The sequence below is a fragment of the Sceloporus undulatus genome, chromosome 1, assembly GCF_019175285.1.
Source record: "Sceloporus undulatus isolate JIND9_A2432 ecotype Alabama chromosome 1, SceUnd_v1.1, whole genome shotgun sequence".
NCBI classification, from domain to species: Eukaryota; Metazoa; Chordata; class Lepidosauria; order Squamata; family Phrynosomatidae; genus Sceloporus; species Sceloporus undulatus.
Window position 1 is genome coordinate 203,781,423 of NC_056522.1, and position 18,036 is coordinate 203,799,458.

The 18,036-nt window shown below is 38.6% G+C and overlaps 2 protein-coding genes across 4 annotated transcripts in view; one reads left to right on the plus strand and one right to left on the minus strand.

The window, feature by feature from the left end:
• FKBP7 (FKBP prolyl isomerase 7) overlaps positions 1-2,764 on the plus strand; it is an 8,716-nt gene extending 5,952 nt beyond the window's left edge. The window contains exons 3-4 of one of the 2 annotated variants that reach the window (XM_042445822.1): positions 173-306; positions 1,860-2,764. In XM_042445822.1, coding sequence (XP_042301756.1) covers positions 173-306; positions 1,860-2,021 — 296 coding nt within the window. In that variant the 3' untranslated portion in view covers positions 2,022-2,764. Of the gene's footprint in view, positions 1-172; positions 312-1,859 lie in introns of both variants that reach the window. The other variant, XM_042445823.1, reaches the window with a different exon arrangement.
• A 2,989-nt stretch (positions 2,765-5,753) lies between these two features.
• On the minus strand, positions 5,754-17,251 carry PJVK (pejvakin). Of its 2 annotated transcripts, XM_042445820.1 has the most exons (7): positions 17,220-17,251; positions 15,554-15,728; positions 13,170-13,365; positions 12,853-12,994; positions 11,866-11,983; positions 9,004-9,099; positions 5,754-6,795 (listed from the first exon to the last, which is right to left on the minus strand). In XM_042445820.1, exons 1-7 carry the CDS (start codon positions 17,226-17,228, stop codon positions 6,494-6,496), a joined length of 1,038 nt encoding a protein of 345 aa, XP_042301754.1. In that variant the 5' UTR covers positions 17,229-17,251; the 3' UTR covers positions 5,754-6,493. The 2 variants fall into 2 exon arrangements, with proteins under 2 accessions (XP_042301754.1, XP_042301753.1); XM_042445819.1 differs by lacking the exon at positions 17,220-17,251 and having other exon boundaries at positions 15,554-16,653.
• Between the last annotated feature and the right edge of the window lie 785 nt (positions 17,252-18,036).

The following is an 18,036-nucleotide window of genomic DNA, read 5'->3' on the forward strand; positions in this document are numbered from 1 at the left end:
ATGTGTCTGTGTGTGACCTATACGTATGCACCAGCTCACAGTAAGTATGTCTGACACAGAATTCATCTTGTAACACATTGCCATAGCAGCCATAGAAATACATCTTATATGTGGTTAAGGTGGTTTGTCATTGAAGTGTACAGTTCTTAAAATGCTCTTGTTATATTGCTAGAGCCAGCAAAGATTCCACCTAATGCAACCTTGATCTTTGAGATTGAACTGTATGCAGTTACGAAAGGACCACGCAGCGTTGAAGCATTTTCTGAAATAGACATGGATAGTGACAAAAAACTTTCGAGAGATGAGGTAATGTGAGTAATAATTTTGAAGTAGTAGCTCTCCATTTCACCTTCCCTTGTTTGCTTATAAGTAATCTATAACTTTTTATTTGGCAACATAGAAAAAAAGAAATTAGAAGCTTTCCTTTTATAGTCCTTTCGTATATTAAAGTTGAAGTGTTTTGAGAGAGCAAAACAGAGCATTCATAATATCTAAACTTCAGCAAATAGTTCAGTTCTTTTTGAACACCTTTCTAGTTTTTTCATCTTCTATTTCAAGGAAAAGCAAGTGCTGATTTTGCAAGTTATTTGTCTGCTAGGTGTAAGATATAAGCAGCAACCCCCTGCATTTATCGAGTTCTTACCTTGGATTCACCATTTGTTGCTGGAAAGCTCAGTCCCCATTCTCTCCTTCATGACACTACAGCAGACATGGCCCACACTTTGGGAGAAGTAGAATTGAGGTTTCCCATCTGGTCAGTCATCCAGGCCTCCTCCCCAGCTGCCTCACATTCAAATGACGAAGGATGAGCTGCTCTCCACAGCTGATGGAGGCAAGAAAGATGTGCACACTATAGCCTAGATCAGTGATGGTTAACCTTTTACAGACCAAGTGCCCAAACTGTAACCCAGACCACACTTATTTATTGCAAAGTGCCACATCTCTCTGGCAAACTCTGTGCTAGGGTGACAGCATGTGTGTCCACAGAGAGGGCTCTGAGTGCCACTTCTGGCATGCGTATCATAGTTTCACCATCACTGGCCTAGTTGCTGTTGGTTGGTTCCAACTACATTAAAACCATTGAATCACCTCTTGAATTACAAGTCAACTCACAGGAGAATCTTGTTGACTTAATGGGTTTACTCTAGTTGGAACCAACGTTAGGATTTATGCCCATTTGTCTTTACCCAAAATAATAATTCTTAGCCTGTCATCCTCCCTTGTTCAGCTGTGTTTGGAAGGACAGACATATCAGACACAAGCGAATATCAGATTAATTTATGAGAGGCTCCTTTGCTGTCACTCTTTCTCCAGGATGGAGCTTTCTCATTTTAACAGTGGTACTCCTTACGTTTCCTGTGCAAAATGGGGAAAATCAATAAAAAGTTTGACATAAATCTTCTGTTGTACTAGTAGATTTCTACTAGAATGAAGAAATTTTGTTTCACTCTCCACCCCCAGCTCTCTCTACCACCAAAAAAGCCGGCTCTAGAGTGTTTCATAGTCTTCTGAAGCAGGTTTTGAGGGCTTGCTTATGAGGGGGTGTATCTGTGGAAGATAGGGAGAATTACCACCACCCCTGTTCAGTTGGCATAAGCCATTCTGTTCACAGAGTAACACCATCGGATTTGTACCCTTTGACTACACATTGCTAGCATCAGTGCTTTGCTATCTAGCCCTGTCTGTGGGACAGGCAACCCTTTTCCAAGGCATTCCCTTCCTCCGTGCAGCCCCCAAATCCGCTCTAATGGTTGGCTATAGAACTTTACAGTGCAGGCATAACAAAGATGGAGATAATTCTAGCCCGAAAGCCCAACAAAAAACTAATTCTGGTGTGGGTTTTTTTTTAATTTATTTAGATAAACCATTATTTGAAGAAGGAATTTGAAAGAGATGGCAAGAAGCGTGACCCATCGGTTCATGAGAATGTTTTGACTGATATATTTAAAAAGAACGACCATGATGGAGATGGCTTTATATCTGCTAAAGAATACAATGTGTACCAACATGATGAACTATAAGAGAACATGACTGAAAAGTCTACCTGTTTCTTAATGGATGCATGTGTCCTGGTCTAGCAGTTCCTCCTTATATGCACACAAAGCTTCAACAAGGACCTCTGCATTCTTTTAATGATTTGGCTATGCCCATAGCACTGTGCATCCTGCTGACGTTAATACAGGTTCAATATCCTTATCTGAAATGCTTGAGGCCAGAAGTATTCTCTATTTTGGGGTGGGGGGATATTTTGGAATGCACATAATGAGATATCTTGGAGATGAGACCCAATTCTAAACACAAAATTATAATTTATGTTTCATATATACCTTATACACATAGCCTGAAGGTAATTTTATACATTATTTTTCATAATTTTATGAATGAAACAAAGTCTACGTACCTTGAACCATCAGAAATTAAAGGTATCAACATCTCAGCCACCCGTGGAAAAAGTTTGGGGTTTTGGACTATTTCAGATAAGAGAGATTCAACCTGTATGAAATGCAGGCAGCTGAAGAGCCCTGAAAACACAACAGAATGAAGTCAAAGCTTCAAGCCTGTACACTTTTTTGTACGCTTCAGCCCCATTGACTCCCCCAGGACCTTTGCATTACATCATAGGCTAATTTGATATACAGTATTCTAAAATGGAAAGCCTTTTTGAGGTACATAATATTCTGATTGTGATAAGTTTTTATATCTTTTTATTAAAGTTAACTGAATTTTATAAATGTTCAAAAGAAATAAAAGGTGACAAGGTGAAGTAGCATGTGTGTTTCAGTTGCAATTTCTAGCCAGAATTCGTGCCATAACAGTGGTGTAAGTGCAGAAGTTTTCTCTCCCACACTCACCAAAACCCACAATTATCCACAAAAGCATGCTTCTTCAGCTCCAAATTGGCTCTAAATGGCAGCAGGAAATGATACAACATCCCTTCCAACAGCACACTGAGAAACAAAAATTTTGAACCGAGAAGCACTACCTGGAGAGGATACTTAACTCTCTGCTTGCTTGAAATATGCCTCTTCTGACATTTTTGCTCCCAGTTGAATTAAATGACTTGATTTTGGAAAGATGGGTGGGAATGCAATGTGAGATGTGCATATGTACATTTGAGCCCCCAAGTTGCTCTTCTTTTTAAAAAAAAAAATGCTTTGAGGCTTTCTTACATATTTCCCCATAAAGCAGAGGCATAGCTCTAAGGTAAATTTATCTTTGATTGTGTAAACTCATATGATTGCAACATCCTGGAATATTCTGATTAGAGTATTTCCTGCATGTTATTTCCCTGTGTTTTTCCACAAAGATATAAAACCAAAAACCTTTGACCAGGAAGGAGTGGTGTTACAGTGGATGGGAGTTGTGTGTGTGTTTCAGTGTTTTGTATCAAAGCATAATATGCTGCCTATGTCCCGGTCAAAATTTCCCCATTCCTTAGTGTGGAAAGCAGGGCTTCATTTGGATCTCTCTATACTGGTTACATTCAACCTGTTGAGATCCAAGGATGCTTGGTGAACGTGTTTTCATTTTTCAAAGTGTGCTAACCTGATACGAATCCCAGGAAAGCACTAAGAGAAAGATACAGTGGCAAGTATGGTAGAAATCTCAGCAATGTAGTATGAAAACAAACAGATCCTTTATAAAGCTTGGCATGCACACACAAATTAGCAACCATTTTACTTTAAATTTCCTAGTCAGAAGTTATGATTTGCTCTTGGAAGAAATCTGTGCTTTTATAGTCCAGCTCTTTTAACACATTTTTTTTTAAACCAGCCTTCCCTTCTAAAGTGTTTTTAGTCCTGAATAGTGAACATTTTGTTTACTTTTAAAGGTTTATTTTTAACAAAGAATTTCAAAATACATGGTTTTTACAATAGAGTCCTCCCCTTTCCCAGGGGGAATTATACTGATTGTCTTTAAGTCATCAGCATCAAGAGGCTGATGCAAAGATTCTTAAGCACAAAAATGTCTCAGCATTCACTGCTGCACACAGACAGTGGTTTACACCTGCAAAACAGTACCACCGACCTTGTCAGAACTGTTGGGAGGTTCTGCGTTTCCACCCTAGACTGCCACTTCCATTCAAATCACTCTTTCCAAATAGGTACGGTATTACTGTGTGCCAGTGGCTGCATCTGTGTAATTTGGCACTGTTTTAACTGCCATGGCTCAGTACTATGATACGGGATTTGCAGTTTGGGGAGATATTTAATCTTGCCATAACAAACTACAAACCCCATGATTCCATAGGTTGGAGTCATGACAGTTAAAGCAGTGTCAAACTGCATTAATTCTGCAGTGTGGCAACAGCTAGTGCTGTCAGCTTGTACACACAATACCCAGCAGAGGGGGTGCCATCAACAGCCTCATGCTTGAAGTAGACATGAAGCAATGAGAAACACATTGTTTACCTTTTTGTACATAGGATCATTCCCAGAACAATAGTCATGAGGTCAGCTTTTCAGATTGCTGCTGGATCTGTGTGTCCAATACTTCATTCGAGTGTAGACTGTCTTTACAGGGGAACATGAGACCAGACTACTCCAGGAGCAGCCCAGAGTATTCTAGCCAGTGTCGGCCTGCCCATAATCACAAAACGGGTCAGTATTTTACGAACATTTAGATGAGGGTTCATATATTGTTCAACTGGACTTGTTTTCTCACACCGCTGCAATACATGATATGGTTTGTATTATCTCAGTACAAGGCGTGTTTGGTCCTTTTCTCTCAGTTGCTTTTCTTGAAAACAATATTTCTAAGTGAAAACTAATACTTGTACATTCCAGACATCTCTCTTGGATTTGGTATGTTGACTCCAGACAGGCTTACCTGTTTCCTTATAGGAGCCTTGCCCTTGGACTAACTGGAGGAGGCTTGACTTTCACTTTCACCTCAAGATTGAACAACTAATTATTTGCTAAAGGTGTCCATTTGGCACAGTAAGCCTTTGCTGTTTGGTACTTACCCCATATTGTATTTGAAGGGTCATCATGGGCAAACAATGTCACTTTTCGGGTAGATGGATTTTGCAGTTAATAATACTTATCTTTCTTTTTGTGTACACAGTGTGGTTAGTTGCAGCTCAGTGCTGCCATCAGAAGATAGGCAGCCTGATGCTCCCTAGACTGGACTACAATTCCCTGAATCCCTGATTACTGGCCATGTTGACTATAGCTGATGAAACTTGCAGTCCAAATCTTCTAGAGGACAGCAGGCTGCCTAAAGATTATAACATCTTTAAGGCAACAAGAATGGCATCAAGGATGAATCTACAACTTGATGCTCAACAAAAATTCACAGAGTTTTAAAGCTATGTGTATTTAGTGTATCATGTTTTAGCCATTAAATGTTTTTAGATCTCTGCATTGTTTGATGTATCTTACGATTTTTGCCTCTACTTTATTTTTAAATTGATTATTTTATTTTAATTTTTTTGCCTCTTTTGCACCTATGTGTGTGGTGAAGGGCTGATGGGAAGGGTCATGTTGTTATATTTTGCACCTCACCATCAAACAATTTGTTACAGGGTAACCACATGAATAAAACATAGCCCTTCTATTTTTACAAATGCACTGGTAGATAAATATTTAGCAGGAATTCTAGAAGAGCCGGGCAGTGCCAATTTTAACATGCAACTTTAAACACAGCAGGAGATAGTGCCACCTAATGGCTGTATCTTTGATGTTAAGACTATAAATATTAAACTAAATCAGCTATACAATTAAGTAAGGAGGAATTACGCTTTCCCACAAAAAGGTATGTCTTTATTATTTAAAATATATCTATTATTTTCAAATACATCAAGAGGCACTAAAAGTAGCAAGGCGTAACATTTTAAAAACAAAATTAATGTGTGCAGTAATAATGACAAATATAGACTAAATGGGAGAGTTAAGTGGGGAAACACTGGCAAATTCAAATTTAAACATTCATGCTGTACGAATGTCTAGCTTTTATTTCTCTGTATTTTTTTACCGGAGCAAACACAAACATGTTCTTAATCTGATACTTCAATTCATTATTTATACCATTAATAAATAATTCATACATTTTCTTACCATCTTACAGTGGTCTAGTTAAGATAAACTACATTCCTTTCTTTAGACACAAGCAAACGTTTGTAGAATATTCCTTTAAAAATACAGTACAGAAATAACTTCTATACTTCAGTTGAAGTGCTAACTCAAAATTGAGTACATGTTAGCTATTCTGTCTTATGAAGTCAGAATGAATCAACAACACATTTTGAAAGAGAGGCATACTTTTGTATTTAAAAATAAAATATTGCTTGAAAAGCAGGAAAGTAAAGAAAATCATCTGTGGCTTCATTTTTATGCTTTTGCAATTGTAACTCACAAAAATTCTATGGCACTAACATGGCTAAACATACATAAAAGGAAGGATCCCAGCTAAGGTAGTTGCATTTAGATACCATTAAAAGTTCAGGGGCAAATAACAATCTGGATCCACATCCAATGTGTTATTTAAAAGTTTACTTCAATCTCTTATGCCACAGGTCAAAACAAGGCACGGCATGTAGTCTTACAAATGTTTGTCCATTAAAAGAACACTCCAGGCACCCATACACTGTTTCCCTTTTGGAACTTCCCATCCCACACAGGGAACAAGGACCTTTAGGGATGTTGTTATTAAGTAAATTCACACGTATATGAGATCCTTCTCGAAAGTAGCTTGCAGAGATATCAGTCACGCTGGCGGCCTTTTCATAGTAGTCAGTAAAAAGGTCATCTAAGTAATTATCCGGGTGAGCAATGATATCCATTACGCCCTTGTCTGTCAAAAAGCATATGAAGAGACACAAATAAGAATAAGGACATGTTCCACTGATCAGCCAAAGAAAAAAAAATATAAACGGCATCATCAACCTAAAATTTCTAGCAACAATCACAATCTATCTGTAAACCACACAAGCCACTATTAGAGGCTCGTGTGTCTTACAAATATTTATTTTACATACCGAACACAGGAGGTTTTAATTACTTTTTTTAGCATACAAAATAACAGAGTTTTACATCTCATATTCTATAGAATGGGAATTTTAAATCATCACATCTCAGAATCTGTGCTTCAAGAAAATTCTGCCACTGGTGATTGTAGAAAGAAATTATTTGGGTTTTGTTAATATTTCACATTAAGGATAAAAAGAAATAATGATTTCAAAATAAATATATTTCTTCTGTAGGACTGGATCTAGAGTTTCATTTGGGGCAAAGGGAGGGAGAGATCATTTTTGTAGATTTCCACTTCACTCTATCATTCAATTCAAAAAGGTCTTCCAACCCTCTTTAATCCGCAGAAAAAAATAATCTCAATTTTCTCCGGAATTTCCTGGAAAATTTGGATGAGCAGATTCACATTGACAGTGGAGGGAGGAACTTTTGGTGGTTGGGGACTGGCAGCCATATGATCATTTCTGTAAGGAAGTTACAATTCTCAAGAAATGGGAAGTTCGAGTTGCTCATTTACAGGTTGTTGTTTTTTAAGTGTGCTGCATTTCTGCACATAACGGGTTATCAGTATAATTGTTTATAACTTGAATTTTTATACCTGCATCTGCACACCTCTGATTAGTAAATATATAGCAAAAATAAAGTTGGCAAGGTTCCTGTTGGTAGCAGGCCAGCCAACAAAAGGGGAAATGTGTGTGTTCACATGCGTAATGCACAGGAAAAAAATGATAAAGTGGAGTGGCTACAGACATGTGGCCAAAAATGATTTGGAGAAATTGGCTTGTGGGCCGGCATTTTACAGTGAGGTGAACAAGCTGAATTTGCCACAGTTTGCCTCGATACCCATAGTAATAGTGTAGACAAGTTTAGGGTTGTTGAAAATCTGGAAAACCCAGGGCCCATCCAGATTTTACAGGAAATGTACACAAGCCCCTAGTTATGGGATGGAAACAGCTTTGGTCACCTTGGTGGATGATCTACAACAAGAACTGGATAGGGCTGTGTGTCCCTGTTAATGTTGCTGGACATTTTGATGGCTTTCAGTACCATCAGCCATGGTATTCTTCTAGGCTACCACTTTGGGAAGGGACTTAGAGGTACCATCTTAGCTTTGTGTACACAATTTAACGTAATTGTCTTCACTACTGTTCCTTCTACACCAGTCTTAATACTTTGAGTGCAGCCCTATGTCTGCATCAGAGTATTATACGTATGAGATCAAAACGACAAATGGATCCTAACACTAATATAAATGTAAATTCATGCTTCTTAATCATGCACAACAACATGAAGGACATATTGAAATTTCTCCTGGAGAGAAGGTAGGACATGTCCTGGAAGACATGCGATCACCCTTGGAGGGGGGAACTGTGCTTACTATTCTTCCTCTGTCGTTAGTCCCTTTCTTGATTATTTCCCTCCCAATGTGAAGTGTGGAAAGAGTTCAAAATTCTACCAGACCTTAAGTGCACCACTACCATGGGGAAACATTTAGGCGAGAATATGTTGGTGCATTTTGCTAGCATAACCCCAGGTTATAGAAATGGTTGTAATATTTACATGTTTATGTAAGAAAGTGTACTTATATACTCCTTTGTCTTCAATGCAACTGCTGGCTTAAAGGTTTGTCTAGCATTCAGACATAGCTCTACCTCCATAACCTGAAACAATCATGAGAACAACCCAAAATGGGCACCAAAAAAACCATCCAGAATATTTCTGCTATGCTACAAGCACTAAACAGGATTTTGGCCATAAACCAGATCGGTGGTGGTCTGAACAATTTCTCTTCCATTGTAAACAGAGACTAGAAAGCTTTTGAATTCTGTAGCTCCAATGTCTCTAGTCATGTCATGCCCTCCGTTCTCCTGTTTCCACCTCTCCCAATATGGGAGACTGGATCTAGGGCTGGATCTGCTACTGAAATCAAAGCTCTGTCTGATCTTTCCTATGAGCTATGAGACCCCTCCCAGGGACTGCCACTCCCTCTTCAATTAAGAAATGTAAAGGACATGAATTTTGAACATCATACTTCGATGAAACAGAGTATTCCTTAATCTGGTAAATGAAAATGATCTTGATGGTTCTTTTTCAAATCCTCCTTTGGATTCTGGAGTGACACAGAGTTCTAGGGGGGAAACATACATAACACAGAGAATATTTGAACAACCGATATTCCAAAGCAGCAAAATTTTAGATCAGTGTTAATGAAAACAATTGTTTTATCATTTTAACAAAAAGATCAGTGGTTTTCAGTCTTTGGTCCTTCAGATCTTTCGTACTTTGCCTCCCAGAGTCTGTGACCATCAGTCATGCTGGCTGCAGCTTCTAGGAGTTGAAGTCCAAAATACTTAGAAGAACAAATTTTGAAAAGCACTACATTATATCACTGTTTAGAAAAGATGTCACACAGAATAAAACATTGATTGTTGATTCCACAAGTGAGAATTTGGACTGGAAGCAAATTTTCATGCCTGACTCCTTGGCTGCTTTAGAAACCCCAACAGACATCATCACAGTCATGCAAATCTGGACAGATAAAACTCAACCACCATCAGCTTGCATTGTATGCAAAGAGGTCCACAAAATTCCTTTCTGTCTAGCACGGCAGATGTAATCACATGTCCCTGTCCTTCCTCTTGGTCTACTAGTCACACACAATACAAAAGTTGCATATTACAGCTTCTGTATTGCTGCCAAAAAGGGCAACTATAAAAATTATGGAGTTTATCACATGGGGTTTTTCCTGTGCTGAAACGGGATTTAAAATAGGGAAATCCCGCAAAGCAGGATCATTTTCACACAGTGTTGTGGGCATTGAGCATTAATGGGAAAATAAACTGCACAGAACATGGACAAATTCCCCCAAAAATAAAAATGGCAGATCCACTTTCTGTGCAGTTTACATTCACGTTAATGCTCAATGCGCCTCATGAGCATGAAAACAATCCCACTTTTGCAGGATTTTTCCTGGATTTTAATCCTGTTTTTGCACAGGATTTAGACACTCAGCCTCCCATGTGATAAACCTGTGTGTTTAAGGCAACATTATGTTGTGTTTGTTGTGTGCCTTCCAGTTGTTTCTGACTTATGGCAACCATAAGGCAGCCCATCATAGGGTTTTCTTGGCAAGATTTGTTCAGAGGATTTTTTCCAGTGCCTCCTTCTGAGGCTGAAAGAGTGACTTGCCTAAAGTTATCCAGTGGGTTTCCATGGCCAAGCGGGAATTCGAAACCTGGTCTCTAGAGTTATAGTCCAACGCTCAAACCACCACACCATGCTGGCTTTCCATTATGTCATGTACTGTATGTTTATTTCACACAACTTGGTTGGATCTAAATTGAGGTGTGTTGAGCTGGTTAGGGGGACAGGACTTCCCTGCCTCTTCCACCCAGTTATTTCTTCAGCCCCTGCAGCAGAGAAAAGAGTCCTGAAAACTGGGGTGGGTGGGTAAGTGAAAACAGCACTTACTGGGAGTGAAGCCCTTATACCAGCTCAAAGCAGCTTCTGGATCCAACCCATTCATCTTAAATGGTTTGTCATTTGGTTAGGTTTAATTTAACTCCAGCCCTGACATAGCAGAGAAATGAGAACACTGAAATAGGCTCCTTTCTGCCTGCAGAATGCTACCTCTATATTCAGAGAAGATTGTTTGGGATAGGAAATCATGTGGTACACAACTGATTTAGAAATCCAAATCTGGGGGTTATTTAGAAATGTAAAAGAAAGATATATTCTGAAAGAAGTATGAGGTCTGTTTTGAAGAGGGAAACACAGGGGAGGGGTCATAAACAAATATGTCTGTATGTATATGGAAGTATTTGTTGTGTATGGAGATGTTTGTAAATCTTATGTGTGTTTTTTGTTTTTCCTTTTTTTACATTTTTTTTTCTTGTCCTGAATGTGTGTTAGAAACTTTAATAAAAATTATATTTACAGAAATCCACCTTAATCACAGTGAAAGGTATATCTTCATTGACATGGTTGAATGCCAGATTTTCATTTACATAAGTCAATTTCATCTGCATCTCAATGTGCAAATTTTGTGAGTTATATTGTGTATTTGTGTGTCTTTCTTATTATTATATATTCATGGTTAATTCTGGCAGCCTATTAAAAACTGTATAAGAGCTGCACTATGTCAAATAAAGTTTATTTGTTTCCTATTTCACTCTCCTATGACAGGCATGGGCACGTAGTACCCTCAAGATGTTGCTGAACTGCAGCTTCCATTTGCCCTAACTGGCATAGCTAATGGAGAGGGACAATGGGAAACACAGTACAACCACATCTGGAAAACCATAAATTGCCCTTTCCTATCCTACCATATCTTTTACTTATTTTACAGCAGCACATATGACAGTATGTCTAAATACCCTGAAAGCATCACATTCCATCTGATTTTAGAAGTTAAGAACAGTTAGAACTTGGATAGGGGACTACCAAGGAATGCCAGCTGCTGCAGATTATATTTCAGAGGAAGGGAATAGCACACTGAACTGCTAGTCCAGTGGCTTCTGTATATGGAATGGGGAAAGGGCACCATGTTTGCCTCAGACAGTAAAATTTATTGCACCAACCTTGACGGGGCTGGGAGAGGTTTCGTCTTCTCTCACCCAGGAACTGCTTTTGTTCTAAAAAAACATCCCTTACATCCTGTTCTCTATCATGTCTGAAGCTGCTGATGAAAGCTATTGTTTGTCTTGTAGTACAGACAAGGATGTAAGGCTCTAATAAAGTGAATTTGACTAAACACACACCTACTATGGTGAAGAATGCATATAATTTTACAAAATTTTTGATTGTACACTTAAGTCTAAAAATAAACCAATAAATAAATTTTATAGCAATACAGAAATCATGATTGGGGGAGGGAGGGGATCAGACTACTTACCAAAATTACCATCCAAATAGATGTAAAGTTCAAATACACTAAATGCAATAGTTGTGTGTGCAGGAAAGACAATAGCTTTGTCACGTCCCTTGTAGTTATGATCATCAATAATATGAAACTATTTTGGAAAGAAGAAAATAGAATTAATTTCTGAGTTGAAAGTTAAAGCCTTTCAAATAAGAATACTTTAAGTAGCTGTTGGGAAACATAACAGGTGGTATGACACTTTTTAATCTTAAAGCCAGACTGACTCTATGAAGAAGAATGATTATTGTTCTTATTAATGAGGAGAAATAATTCATTTGTTTACAGCAGTATTAAAAATGCCCTTCAAAACTTGCACCTCAGGTTAAGCTGTTCCATAAATCTTTGGACACACAAAAGCATGTGTTCCACTGCTTATGGGACTTCTGCTAAAATTCATTAGCTGGTTCATCAGTGAAAAACCAATGTGCACACAGACCACTTATTCTGTCCATTGACATGATGAGGGCAGTGCAAGAAGACAGACGATACTGTATATGTGTATCAGAACCTGCTCACTAAAAGCACATTGATCGATTGTGCTTAAATGAATGAAGTTCTATCAGTGGGATAGTACGAAAACCTTTCAGCTGGGTAGAATCTGGTCAGGTGAATGAAATTTATATATGCTACCAAAAAATAAAAATCCTCACAAAAATTGTGTATACATACTCTATTATTATTCCAGCTACGTGCATTGGACCAAGATATTACAGCAACAAAATTAGTGGCTTTTGTAGGGCACTAACTTTTGTTTTGTTTGGAAATGACTTCCTCATTCATGGTCACTGGTCTTTTAGCAGAAGGTGGTTTGTTTATACCAACATTCCTGCAATTCGGCATCTTCCCAATGAGCTGGACCATATCCCATCAATACCAACCACCATGCTGGTTATTTGTGCTTAAACTGATAGATAAACTGTCTGTTATACCTACAGAGCATTGTTAAGCATGTTCACTCACCCTCATTGTGTCCCCTCTCATGCCAGCATGCACAGAGAGCGAACACTGCCGTGTTGTTCTGATACTTTCCATGACCACACAAAGAACCGTCTTCTTACTTTCTCGTGACTGGCGGACAAGGCAATGGTCAAAATTCATTTTTCTAAAATAAAGGGAGAAATAGCCCACATAGTCTTGTGTTGTTGCTATATACGCAACTTTAAAACCAACTAAATCTTGCATTTGCAAAATGTTCATGTATTATTTCATTTGTATAAAGTACATCTGTAGAAGTAGTAAGTAAATAACAGCAAAATAACTAAAATGACAATACTAACCTATTAGTCACTTCTCTGAGTAACGTTGGTACCTCTACTTCATGTTTAGTTACAATTCCAAATGAAGCTTTCACTGCGAGGGAATCTGATCCAGCAATATTGACTCCAGCAGAGTTCATGATGTGATTTCCTCGTCTGCCATTCAGTGCTACATCTGATTTGTCTTCATAATTCAGTAACTGGTAAGATGAAATACCTAAGGGAAAGGGATTGCTTGGTAAAAAAAAAGTTCTAACGTTCATAGACATTGTGTTGCCAAGACACTGTGTTGCCTAAGACAAAGAACAAGATAGCACTCTATACTCTTCCACATCATTCAGAGGCTACTTGAAGTACTTAATTTCATTTGAACACGATAACACAAAAGTACATTCTACCACACTTGAAGGCAGCAGATTTATTGAAGACTGGAGTAGGGAAAATGTATCCCATAGGCTCCATACAGCTGATAATTGTCTTTTATTTTATGGCTCTTCAAGTCCCCACCAAGCCCCTCAAAACTCACACACTCCATTAAAAAAAGGATGAAAAATAACCTTCCATATGCACTAAATAATACCTGCAACAGTTTTACAATGCCATCCCCTCATTCCAATCTAAAATGTACTTTTTTTGTTACTGTAGTGTGCCGCCAAGTCATTTTTGACTTACGATGACCCTATCATAGGGTTTTCTTGGCAAAGTTTATTCAGAGGGGGTTTGCCATTGCCATCCTCTGAGTCTGAGAGAGTGTGACTTGCCCAAGGTCACCCAGTAGGTTTTCATGCTTGAGCAGGGAATCAAACCGTGATCTTCAGAGTTGTAGTCCAATACACAAACTACTACTCTTGAAAATCATCTAGGAGAGGGGGAAACAGTAGTGTGAACCAGAAGTAGACTTCTGGTTATTTCAGGACTGCATTTTCAGCCAGTTTTCAGATGGCAAAGCAATAGAACTGGATTTTTGTGGGTTTTTCGGGCTATGTGGCCATGTTTTAGAAGAGTTTCTTCCTGACGTTTCGCCAGCATCACCAGTTAATGTGGTGTCAAATTGTATTAGATGGATCCTTTGTATAAAAACAGATTATTATAAATTAGAGACCCCAGAACACTTTTTAAGGTAGAGGGATCTCAAGATTGGCAGACAGGTCATTTTGGGTACTTACATGTATGTTTTTACAAAACAAGAATACAGGGAACAGCAACAACAACTGCTAAAGCAATTACAAATGTCACTTCCACAAAATCATAAATGAATTATTTATAAAATGGTTTAAAGTGTAAAATTAATACATCAATGAAAGGAAAATTCATCAAGGAAGGGGGAAAGATACTTTAACTGGTAATTCTTCAGGGGGCTCAATTCTACACAGGTGTCTTGGTGGTCCTATTCATTGGTACATGTTCATTTCAGGGTGGCTCCGATCCCCTAGTCTACCCTTAGCTTCCTTCTCTAAGGTCCATGCCTCAGATTACTTTTGCATTTAAAAAGAAAATGTACAGCTTTGTTTATTGTCTGTTATAGGACTGCATACACTAAGGAAGTCTGTACTAGGGATGGATCCCTCAATCTGTTATTGGACTACATTTCCCATCAGCTCCTGACAGCCTGACCAATAGTGAGAGATGTTGGGAGAAGCATTTAATCAACATCTGGAGGATCCCAGTTTCTCCACTCATGGCAGTTACCAACACTGTAGCCATCAGACTATGGCCTGCAGAATACTGTTGCATAAAGCCTGCAAAGTATATTTCCTTTGAGTGTGGAGAACCTTTACTGTGCCAGTGAGATTTTATTTAAATTGAAATAATGACTCTGAGCAGCTACATATTTCACATGAAATGAGAGATATGGAAATGATGCTGTGATACAATGATCTCACCTTTCTTTGTGACAATGAATATTTCACCACATTGAAATAAAAGTTATGCTACGAGCACTATGGCTGCAAACCTAAGAACACTTACTAAGAAGTAAGTAAGACCTATTATGTTCACTAGTATTCACTTCTAAATTGACATATCTGGATCACCCTGCAAGTAAGTGACTTGAGTTATATAATAAATGTATTTATTATTATTATTATTTGCACTGTGCAGATTACACAAAACACTGGACTAACTTTTCAATACTACTGTATACTGGAAAATATTCAATACACTATTAATTTTAACTCCTAAACAGCATTCCTATATTTCCAATATTTTATCAAATGTAATTTTTTATCATGCTTGTTGATGCATGCTATTTGTTTTCTCCTTCTTTAGGACAGTTTTGGCATTAAAAAAAAAACACACAACCAGACATCATTCTCTTTTGCAGTTACTCAGCAAAGCTATATCTCTGAAAATTAGGAAATAATCTTTGTTTAAATTTTTGAAGAACTTTAAAAAAAACACCTTACCAGCTGAAATTTCTTTTTCTCCTTGAAGAATGTCTTTTAAGCTGAATGGCGTTGAAATAAATCTTGATCTTCCTGAAAGAAAACAGCTTTTTCTCTTGATGACAAGACTGAGCGGCTGGTATTTATCTGCTTCGCTCAGACTACGAACAGGAACCAGTCGACCTCCATCACCAACCTGCTTAACAAAACTTTTGGTAGCAGCAGCAAACATATTACGCATAGACAATTTCTTTGGAAAAAAACACCCCTCTTCTCAATTGCAGTGTACAAATCATACGGCTATATTTTGAAAAGAAATCTTCTTAACTCTTCCAAATTGACTAATTCAGAACAAAAAACTCCCTTGTACTAAAGCTTGCTACATTTAACTGGTAGGGAAGTATTGCCATTGTTGTTATCCAGCTCCTCCGGTATATTATCCAGGAACTCTTTTTCATTGTTCAGCCATGTCGAAAATAATTAATAATAAATTAACAATGAAAAGTGATAGTGCAGTGTTCACCTGTATTAGAGTCATACCTTAGCGTAGTGTCTTCCTAGCTTCCAGATTACTTTAACATAGTGTTGAAAATCCCCTATAAAAATCTACAGTAACATACAGTAGAAATAACTGACTGGATTAATTTATCCACTGTAAACCCAGCACGGTTTTTTAAAAATGCTTTAGGATTTATTCAGCTCAAGCTTATCTCAGCAGCTGATCTGCATAACTTTGAGCCTTCATAACATGACAGTCTGGTCTAGAAGAAATTCTAAGACACAGTCAAAACCAATTATTTGAACGATATATGAGAGAGTCAGCATCTTAATTTAATTCATTGGAACACTTTTCTTACGCAGTCTTTTAACACCATTAAAACAAGGTTAATTGATCTTTCGGGCCTAATTGCTGGTCTCAACAAGACTCACTGAATCAACTGCTAAAAGGTTAACAGTTATATACCATACACTGTATAGCGGTACTCAACTAAAAATCAACCTCACGTATAGCTCAAGGGCAGGTCTGGGGGCCAAAATTATGGATTTTGATATGACCCATGGATAAGTTGAGGGTAAAACGCAGGGGCACATAACAAAGAATTCAAAGATATAGCCGTGTTAGTCTGTAGAATCAGTATGTAGAGAGATCTTGTACTACCTTTGAGACTTAGGGGCTGTGAATACAGCCCTGAAGAGGCAGCCTCCAGCTGCCCCTTTTACTGCCAGATTGGGGCCCCACAACAACTGCATGCCGCAGCCCTGAGCTGGCCTTTTCAGGGTGTAAAAAGGAGATACGAAAAGCAAGTCCTTGTTGCACACTGTAAAGGGTGCCATAGCTGTGGTGCCACAGTTTTATGCCAGAGGAGCACTGTCACTCTACACGCCATGTGGTGTGGCATGGCGTTACAAAGCCGGAGTGTACATTGTGTAGATGCTATATGCCCCAACTCCACCCTCCAGCTGACCTTTCAGGCCAGTCTGTACAGGGCCTAACTGAAAGAAAGAAGAAGAATGTGAAGGACAAAGCAAAGGAAAACAGCCAAAGAATTTACAGAATTCTGGCAGGGATAACTATTTATGCTGACCCTGTAGGCTCCATGGATGAGGAAGGAACTACAGTTAAACCATGTCTGTGCAATGTATGAGGGACGTGACTAGACAGAGGTGCGGGGCTAAGAAAACTCACACATGACATGTCAACAAGGAGGAAAAGGCAAAGTAAAGAAAATGGTGACTGTGGGACTCTTCAGACTGCAGCCACCATTTTCCACACCGGATCAGAGCTGTGGCAACCTCATGCCACAGCCCTAATCTGGCCTTCCGAGGGCACAAAAAGGAGCTGCAAAAAGCTATTCCTTTTTGCACCCACAAAAGGGCACCATAACTGCGTTACCGCAGCTATATGGCGCTCCTTTGGCACTGTGCCAGATCGGGGCTGTAGTGTGTGGTTGCCATGGCCTCAATTTGGCTGAAACAGAGGTGGTTGCATGCTACCCCTTCGGGGCTGTCAGTACAACCCCTGAGCTGTCACCATTTGTCACTCTACTCAGAAAAGGGAATGCTTCCTTTTTTTATAAGAGTTCAAATACAGTATTTACATTGATCCATGGATGATGATGATGATGATAATAATAATGTTCCGGGGGAGCTGTGTTGGCCATTTAAGAAATCCAAAGAAAAATTCATCTGTGATACCTTTATTGGCCAACTGAAATGCACAATATACCTGTGTCAAGCTTTTGAACCTCCATGGGCTTCTTCATCAGGCAAGATGTTACAAACCAAACAGGAGAAAACTAACATCTCCAGTTGTTTTGGGGTTTTTTTCTCATTTGGTTTGTAACATCTTTTCTGATGAAGCCCATGGAACTTTGAAAGCTTGCAACAAGTATATTGTGCACTTTGGTTGGTCAATAAAGGTATCACTGGGGGATTTGTGTTTTGTTTAGCTTTTATTGGATCGTGTCCTCCATTTTGAGCATGACTCAGAAGCATTGATTTAC

Bases quoted from the DNA above. Each gene is read 5' to 3' on its own strand.
- PJVK (XM_042445819.1), bottom strand. From the start codon at position 15,773: ATGCGTAATATGTTTGCTGCTGCTACCAAAAGTTTTGTTAAGCAGGTT. The intron at 11,984-12,852 runs GTGAGTGAACAT...TTTCCAAAATAG, and splicing joins TGAGAGGGGACACAATGAGG to TTTCATATTATTGATGATCA. The intron at 6,796-9,003 runs GTATGATGTTCA...GCTTTTTGACAG, and splicing joins GAATACTCTGTTTCATCGAA to ACAAGGGCGTAATGGATATC.